The 9,199-nt window shown below is 36.6% G+C and overlaps 2 protein-coding genes across 2 annotated transcripts; both read left to right on the forward strand.

The window, feature by feature from the left end:
• Nucleotides 1-411: 411 nt before the first annotated feature.
• dnaja (DnaJ heat shock protein family (Hsp40) member A) lies at nt 412-3,757 on the forward strand. The gene is made up of 8 exons (XM_044123776.1): nt 412-569; nt 892-1,030; nt 1,873-2,047; nt 2,142-2,246; nt 2,340-2,567; nt 2,662-2,892; nt 2,988-3,088; nt 3,186-3,757. The coding sequence occupies exons 2-8, from the start codon at nt 899-901 to the stop codon at nt 3,399-3,401; spliced, it is 1,188 nt and encodes a 395-aa protein (XP_043979711.1). The 5' UTR covers nt 412-569; nt 892-898; the 3' UTR covers nt 3,402-3,757.
• Nucleotides 3,758-5,000: 1,243 nt separating this feature from the next.
• On the forward strand, nt 5,001-9,196 carry LOC122835062 (ras-related protein Rab-8B-like). Its single transcript, XM_044123780.1, has 8 exons — nt 5,001-5,283; nt 6,607-6,667; nt 6,767-6,827; nt 6,921-6,998; nt 7,138-7,227; nt 7,318-7,383; nt 7,950-8,000; nt 8,082-9,196. The coding sequence occupies exons 1-8, from the start codon at nt 5,160-5,162 to the stop codon at nt 8,172-8,174; spliced, it is 624 nt and encodes a 207-aa protein (XP_043979715.1). The 5' UTR covers nt 5,001-5,159; the 3' UTR covers nt 8,175-9,196.
• Nucleotides 9,197-9,199: the final 3 nt, after the last annotated feature.

A 9,199-nucleotide genomic window follows, 5' to 3' on the forward strand; every position in this document is an offset into this window, starting at 1 on the left:
AAACTTGAGTACTTTTACAACAATATAAAAAGCGATGTCTCCTCTTAAGAAGCAGTAAATATTTTTGGAGTAAATGACAGCAGAAATATGTCTAACTGTTTTGATTGGATTACTGAGCATTGTCTGTTACAATGATGAGTTTGCAAGATCGGTTCGAAGCTTGAAGACAACCTTAAAACGTTTCTGAAACAGTTCTGTTTAACTGTTGATGCTGAATTTGATCTTTATGCAACAGCAACACTATCCCTCTATTCCCCTCTCTCGGAGCGGTGTTGCATAATATTCTTTGAAAGACCTTCACCTATTGCCCCGTATTTGAAGACAGAAATTAGGTCAAATTATTCGAGAAGCCGGTTTAGGAGCGCCACCCCTCTCTTGCCCGCCATTTTTTCCAGTTCTGGTATTTTCTAGACTCTCTGCGTAAGTCTTACGACACATCCGGGTGGCGCTGCTCGGATTTCTCTAGTAACTTCTACACAGCGGTTCGACTATAAGAAGGAGCCGTGTCCTACTCGTCCATTGTCAGTTAAACAGCTCCTCGTTAGGGTGAGACTGAGAAAATACAGCAAGTAAGTGGGATACTTTTTTATTGTTAAACTGATCTTTATCAAGCTATGGACTGCATTAAAGGAGTTTAATTAAGCTCAGTGGTAAGAGTAAGCTGCTGTTTTTAATATCATTTAACCAACTTTTAACGTCAAGTTTAATATGCAGTCTGGTTAGTTTATTTTTGTGTATTAAAACTGAAAGAGGAAATTCCATTTTAAATATTATCTTTATAGGAGGATACGTTCACAACTTGCTCTAATTTCTTTTGACATTTTTTATTCCAAATTGGGTAATACAACGGAATTAAATAGAAGCTATTTTATTTATTTATTTTTACAATAGAGTCACCATGGTGCACGAAACTGGTTACTACGATCTCTTGGGGGTCAGTCCAAAAGCCTCGACGGACGAAATTAAAAAAGCCTACAGAAAACTAGCACTGAAATATCACCCGGACAAGAATCCAAATGAAGGCGAAAAGGTAAGAGAGAAATGTAGAGATTACTCTAATGTGTGAAAATGTTCAGTTGTTCAGTGGACCGTTGCTTTCCGTTTTTAAACCTCCTTGTTGAGAGACGAGACAGGAGGAACTTTCTGGAAACATCCACTGCGCTGCTTCTGTGTTAACAGTGGGGGAGATTAGACCGGAGTAGAAGAGCTAACCAATTCTGAAATGTATTATTATTTAAGATCACACATTGTAGCACATGACTTTTTAATCCATTTATTGGTTTTTGTGGGGGGGTTTCTTCAATTTTAATTAGGTCTCAGGAATTGCATTTTAAACAGCTGCAGTTTTTAAAAGCTAAAATCCTGGGGTAATTTATGTTCCACGGTCTAAATAGAAATATCTATATATATATATCCATTTATATTTCTGACTTAAAATCACAAATGACTTAATTTAAAGAAGTTTTTTGGGGGGATTTCTCAGTCTCCAGATGATCTTTAATAAATGGTGATGGTGACAAATTGATGCATGCCAGTGGGACATGCTATAAGTGCTAGAAAACTTTAAATAACAGAGCACTGTGGTGGATTTAGAGAAACCTCTTATATAAGGCAAATCAAACACAGTGTTGTCATATCAAAACTACTGTGTTCATATTTTAAGTATAAATAAAGAGCTGTTTTTGAGGGGAAGGCTGATCAGGTAGCACACTAATTTATCAAACCACCTCCATAGTGAAGCTGATAAAAATAGAAATGCTGTTTTAAAATCCAGTATGAAAGAAGAATCAGCTGTCTTTCTCTAGTAGGAAATAAAGTATGTCTAACATGTAAGTTTAGAGCCACTTAAAGCTTTCTCTTTTGTTTTAACAGTTCAAGCTCATCTCTCATGCCTACGAGGTGTTGTCTGATCCAAAGAAGAGGGACCTATATGACCAAGGAGGGGAACAAGCTATTAAAGAGGGAGGCATGAGCTCTGGGGCTTCGCCAATGGATGTGTTTGACATGTTCTTTGGAGGTGGAGGTCGAATGCAGAGAGAGAGAAGAGGTGGGATACAATTACAAAGTCTAAGAACTCCAACTTGGATGTGATGCGCTTTGAATATTTAGGTTTTAAATTGCATTTTATTTTTTTCCTGAAGGAAAAAATGTTGTTCACCAGCTTAGTGTCACACTAGAAGAAATGTACAACGGTTCTACTAGGAAGCTTGGACTTCAGAAGAATGTCATTTGTGAAAAATGTGACGGTAAGTGTTGGATCTTTATTAGGATACCTTTTAAAAAGTCCCAAAACTGTTTCTCAAGACAGAAAATAAATGTACCTTGGTTTCATTTTAAAGGTTACGGTGGTAAAAAAGGGGCTTTGGAGAAGTGTTCGACTTGCAAAGGCAGAGGAGTACAAATCAGAGTGCAACAGATTGGGCCGGGCATGATTCAGCAGACCCAGAGCATGTGTCACGACTGCCAGGGACAGGGGGAGAAGTTTAATGCAAAGGACCGCTGTAAGAACTGCAACGGACACAAACTGGAGCGCAAGAAGAAAATTCTTGAAGTTCACATTGACAAAGGTAAGATGTTCTGACTTGAAATATGCAAAAGTAAAATAATCCAATATAATTTATACAAGGGACTTGGATAAAACATTGATTTTAATTGTTCCAGGTATGAAAGATGGACAGAAAATTACATTTCACGGAGAGGGTGACCAGGAACCGGGACTAGAACCTGGAGATGTTGTCATTGTCCTGGATCAGAAGGAGCACCCTCTTTTCCAGAGGCAAGGAGACGATCTGGTAATGAAGATGAACATCAAACTTGCAGAGGCCCTGTGTGGTTTCAGAAAGACCGTCCGAACGTTAGACAACAGATCGCTCATCATCAGCACAATGCCAGGTACAGTACAGCAATTATTTTGGTTGATCAGTTGTCTTTACCTGTATTACTGCTGTTGGGGTTTATAGATGTATTAACTTTTTGTTCTCTTTTAGGAGAAGTCATCAAGCACAATGACATCAAATGTGTTCAAAATGAGGGTATGCCTATCCACCGGGATCCCTATGAAAGAGGAATGCTCATCATTCAGTTCCAGGTGAGTTTCTTAATGCATTTTCAAAAACCGACACTGATTTTAAGTAGAACTTTTGTGGCGTATCAAGCAACTGGCTGATCATATTTTCTGCTTCCAGGTGGAGTTCCCAGAAAACCACTGGCTACCAGAGCATCTCATGTTCCAGCTGGAAAGACTGCTTCCTCCCAGAGAGGATGTGATGATCACGGAGGACATGGAGGAGGTGGACCTCTGTGAAGTTGATCTCAATTCACAACAGAAACACTACCACAGAGAAGCCTATGAGGAGGAAGAAGAGGGTCCCAGAGGCGGAGTGCAATGTCAAACACAGTGATTGTAATCTAGGTTCCAGTTCTTGGTTTTGAAAAAGGTTCGATTCACTGCAGTTTCAAAGTATGGACTTAAAAGAAAAACACCTTTAACAACACAGCAGCCAATTTTTGATTTTTATATGTGCGTTTGACACAAACATGTAACTGAAGAAGTGGTCTTCTGTTTTACAAACTGTATTTTCATGTCACTGTTTCGTATTTCAAGAATTGTTTTTCTTTTATTTGTTTGTATGTACTTATCAATTCTACACTCAATTCTTTGTTTTCAGAGCCTATAAGGATGATTCATATGCTTTCTGTGAAGGTAACGTCAGCTGTGACAGATTTGGGGTCATTTAATAAAGTATAGGGATCTTCATCTGGAAGTTGTTTTTAATTGCACATTGTATTCTTGCCTAATTTGTTTCTGATAAGCAGATGGCCTGAAGGAGAAACCTTTGACAAAAAAAGTCATTGAAGGTGAAGGAAACCTTAATCTAAGTCCAGTCTAAAGTACAATCACCAATAAATTGTCCAAAAATCATCTTTAATGAAGGTTACTAAAGCAAGATGTTTTTTTTTTGTTATTATCAGACTAAAATATTTAAAACCCAATGTCTCCCTAAAGGTTGGAATCTTGAGCAAAGCAGCTATTGCACAAGACCAAAGTGAATTTCTATTAAAACAACTCCAGACTCAAAACCAATATAAAGATTTAACTTATTGTTACATTTGCAGTTCTTAGAAAAAATACGGTTGAGAGAGTCAGGGTACACTACCTATGTGCAAAACGATTAGAATGTAAACAGCCAACTGTCAGAAAGAAGAAACAAACAATATCACAGGCTTCACTTAACCTAATATACTTGTTTCTTTTATTCTGTGCTTTACATTGATATTAAATAGATAATAATTCATCATTTATTAATTAGTTTGAACATGTTGCATTCAAAAACATGTTTCACACTAAAAGACCATTGGTGGCGAACCCACCTCCTGATTCCATCTCTCATCTAAATAATAATGGACCTCTGTAAATAGGTGGCCAATGCAAACATGATTTTACTTTAAAAATCAATAATACAGTATTTGCACTGATATGATTTTGAGACAGTAGATGTATTTGGTGTTGGCTCCTCTTGGAACGACGAACAGAAATTCATTTTAAGTAAGACATCATCATCATTATTGTGAGAATCATTCTCAACAGCTATAATTTGAATTGCTTATAGCTTTTTAAAATCCTGAACTATTGCGTATTCTCGTTGTACTTGTAAAGTCAGAGCTCTCAAAGCAACCCTAAGTTCAGTTTCCAATAAAGCTAGATAGAATGTAGCGAAGTGTCAATGAGATGTAGTGCCAGCATAAACCAATCACCACTGGTTTATAGATTATTATACCAGTAACACTTTGCACTATAAAGTATCTACTTGTGAAAATGTTTATTTTGCTTTCTAATAAACAAAAAGTATAGAAATACGTGTCAACGTGTTATTTTGTAATCAGCAACAAAACAAATAGTAAATCTCCTGCCCCCTCTCATCTCAGGTGCGACTATTTCCACCTTCATATCCCTTTAAGTCGCCGTTTTGTTTGAAACTGCACATCCCACAAAGCAACGCGAAAACAATGACGTCAACACCCCCGGCACCGGTTTTGCTGTGCAGCCAGACTGCCCCGATTCGGCAGCCGACAGCTGAGGATATCCACCCAGGCGGACTCCGCCTGCTCCTAACGGCATTTTGTAAAGACCTAAACACTGGACTCTATTATTTTTTAAAATGGCGAAAACGTACGACTACCTCTTCAAACTGTTGCTTATCGGAGACAGCGGCGTCGGTAAGACATGTCTGCTATTCAGATTCAGCGAGGACTCCTTCAATACCACCTTCATATCCACAATAGGTGAGTATCCCGAGGACGCCTCAAGGAAAAAAAACAACACATTTTAAACTTAAAAATGGTTTACTCAACCTTCGAAAAGACCTTGTTAGTAGTAACGTTTGTAAAATAGCAGCTTTAATGCATATCACGGAGACCTGCTTTGTGTTAATGATCTGTGAGGGTTTTAAAGCCAGACAATGGACGTGAGAGGCAAGTGGTAATGATTATTTCCTGTAAGCTTACGTCCATCAATTAGGTTACTACACTGATTAATGGCTGATGCCATTGATAGTTATGGAGACTACATTAGTAGTCTCCATAACCACCTACTGATGTAGTCTCCATAACCTCAAGGCTGCTGTGGTCACCAATGAATATTCCTCTGTACCTATATTCTTTCATTGTTTTTAGTTTTTACAAATTTATCGTTACCGTCTTAATATGTGGAGAAGTGTTTAATAATGTTATTAGTGATCAACGGCAAGATTAATGTAATGCTCAGAGATCATACACTGCTCGGAAACCTATGGAAAAGTATGGAATTTGATTAGAGTATTTTTCAAGTCTGAATATATATGAAAACGCATTTGGAAAAAAAATATTTTTGTTCTCAGACTTTATTCTATGTTAATTGACTAAACCTGGCATGGATTTGCCATGTTAGACCATTAATTCACCACTCTTTCCAGAGGGAGAACATAAAATTGAAGTCGGCATTTGATTTATTTCCAGTCAGTTCTTTAAGCAGCCCATCAGTAGCTACAAATCGTAAACTAAATTCACGGTGCATAAACAAATCAGGGTATTCCATCTTGAAACTCTTTACAAACTGCACTTAAGAAACTCAGAGGTGAAAAACCTAAATGTGAATGCATCATTATACAAATTCATGTCTTGCTGCATATCACGTTTTACTAAACAGTAAACAAGGTTTGGAGATATGCTCCATTTTAGGGGAGAGTTGGTTATTACAAGAGTATTTTAAGCTTATTTCAACACACCTAATGTAATTGTATAATAATACAAATGACATGGAATTGCTAAGCATTTTATACTCTCCAAGCTTGTATTTTTAACCTTATTTAGGGAGGTCAAAGCTTTAGTTAAGTTATCTGACTCATCAAAACATAATGTTTGTCACTGGTTTCTCAATTGCTGCTTGTATGTTGCTTTTATGACTTCTTATTCTTATGTTCTTATTATGTAAAGCACTTTGAACTGCCTTTTTGCTCAAATGTGCTATGCCAATATACTTGATTGATTGAAAAATACAGCATTTTGACATGAAAAATATGTAGGAACTCTGAATTCCTTTTCTAAGCCCATTTGTTTGCTCCAACACAGGGATCGATTTCAAGATCAGAACAATAGAGCTGGATGGGAAACGAGTTAAACTCCAGATTTGGTAACTGAACCTTTTGAGAGTTTAATCCTGAAGGGAAAAGAAAACCCAGTACGAATGTAGCCATATCTTTTTCTTTTTTTTTTTAATTGACGCTCTCAGGGACACTGCGGGACAGGAGAGGTTTCGCACCATTACCACAGCTTACTACAGAGGAGCAATGGTAAGTCCCTGCTTTTTCAATCTGTTCACTGTAAATCTACCATGCATTTTCATTACAGGGTTGAGAAACTTCAGAAGTTTTTCTCCTCTGTAGGGCATCATGTTAGTCTATGACATCAGCAACGAGAAGTCCTTTGACAACATAAAAAACTGGATTAGAAACATTGAAGAGGTAACCTCACATTACTTAACAATATGAAATACTTTTTTTTTCTAAAAGCTGATTAAGAATTATCAAAATTCTTGTGCTTTACCTTTGTTTTTTCTCTCAACAATCTATTTCTTTAAATGATCCTTTTCAATATTTTTAGCATGCCTCATCTGATGTGGAGAAAATGATCTTGGGTAACAAATGTGACATGACTGACAGGAGACAGGTGTCGAAAGACCGGGGTGAAAAAGTGAGTGTCCAGTTAGTCACCAACGCTAAAAACATCTCTAGAAAGCAAATGCAGTTTTGAAATAAATACTTTTTATTTAATCTCCCTCAGCTGGCTATTGATTATGGAGTGAAGTTCTTAGAAACCAGCGCAAAGTCTGGCTTAAATGTAGAAGAGGTAAGTGAAACATTTTGAGCTTGATAGTAGCAATAGTAACCCTTGTATTTACACATTTTGTCACATTGCAAACAGTTTGTAGAGACAAAGTAAATAGCCCAGGGTTAGTTAGATTGAATGTCTCTGAACACCAGATTTTATATCTTGTTGCAGAATCTTAATTGGATTTAGGTACATGCTCAAATTGAAACCATTCGGTTTTAGCTCTGGTTATATGTTTAAGGTCATTATTCTGCTGGTGAATCGGTTACCTTTTTAAATGTTAGAGTATTTACCTCTAACATATTCTAAGTATTAGAGTATTTACCTCTAACACTTAAAAAAATTACAGCATTTAGTAATTAGGTGTTTTTTGAATGCATGAACTGAATGCAAATCCATACCACTTTTCAGATTTTTATTTTTTAGAAATACCTGTTTACATTTCATATTTATGCTCTACTTTATAATGGTTCAGTCACACGAAATTGAAATTGTTCAGAAGTTTGTAATGTGAAATTGTATTAATACACATAAAATAAATCATTTTCATAATAATTAACATTTTTTATTCTTTTTTTTCTCAGGCCTTTTATACTATTGCAAGAGACATATTGAACAATCTGTGCTCAAAGACGGTAGGTAGTGAAGACATTCTTAAAAAAAGATGCTGCTGTTTTTCTTAATAACACTCAGTTTGTTGCTTCTTTGACTGGTAGACTGACAGCAGTGGTGGAGGCACCGGAAAACCGGTGAAGATCACCGATAAGAAGTCAAAGAGAATTAAATTCTTCAAGTGTTCACTTCTCTAAGCAGCAGGCGGATAGTCGTCACATTTCTATCGTGACCTTGCTTATTTTAGAGGACTCCTTCCTCTCGGGCTTCCTCGCTGCAGCAGCACTGCTCTTGCACACACGGTCTTACTGCCACCTGAGGTCTTGGGCAGTCGAGATGCTGCCCTGATTTGCTGATCAGAAGAGTATCGATGGAGACTGAAGGCCTGATACTTTGCGTCTGCTCATACAAAAGACTCGTGCAGGGGTTTGTAGCTTTCCCTGCAGTGCCTGCTTGTAGTGAGCAATAATTCTTCTGCCGTTTATAATATAAAAATACATAGGTTGCACATTGTTGTCTTATTATTTTACTTACCGTAGCACCATTTTTATATTATATATACTACCTATTATCAAAATTCCTATGAAAATGCTTTGAGATATCAGGTTTAAGCATTGATTGTATGTGTCTGTGTGAAGTTCATGTATGTTACTAAGCTTTTGGCCTTTTTGTTGCACTGACATTAGTTCTGCTGCTAAGGAGAATTGTGATAGAAATTAGAATAGCTGAAAATAAGCATAGGAAAACCACTTGTATTCTAATATTTTTTTATTTTTTTTAATGGAACCTACATTTATAGATATTTCAGTGTTAAAATGAAACTGTGGGAGGAATGTTTTGTTTTTCTCAGAAGCAGGACTAAATTCACAGTGTTATACAAGTGTATTGGTTTTGCATGAAAGCAGTAGGGAGATCCCAATGTGGGTTCAGTACTAAGCACAGAGTATCAGACAAAAGAAAATGTTTACAAATAGTATTTGAAAATGTCAACCATGTATAGAATTTTGGTGTGTTTTGCTGTTCACATTGTATATGCATGAATTTTTCTTACGTTTTTTTTTTAACTGAAACCGACAATATTTAGTAGATTTTCATTCACATTTCCGCTCCATGAAAACACATAATTGGGGAAAAAACTGTAATGTGACTTGTAGTATTTGTAAGTTCTCATATGTTACACCCAGAGAAAAGAGCAACAGTAAAGAAAAAAAAATCTTCAGAA

Source organism: Gambusia affinis, linkage group LG08, assembly GCF_019740435.1.
Source record: "Gambusia affinis linkage group LG08, SWU_Gaff_1.0, whole genome shotgun sequence".
Classification (NCBI taxonomy): domain Eukaryota; kingdom Metazoa; phylum Chordata; class Actinopteri; order Cyprinodontiformes; family Poeciliidae; genus Gambusia; species Gambusia affinis.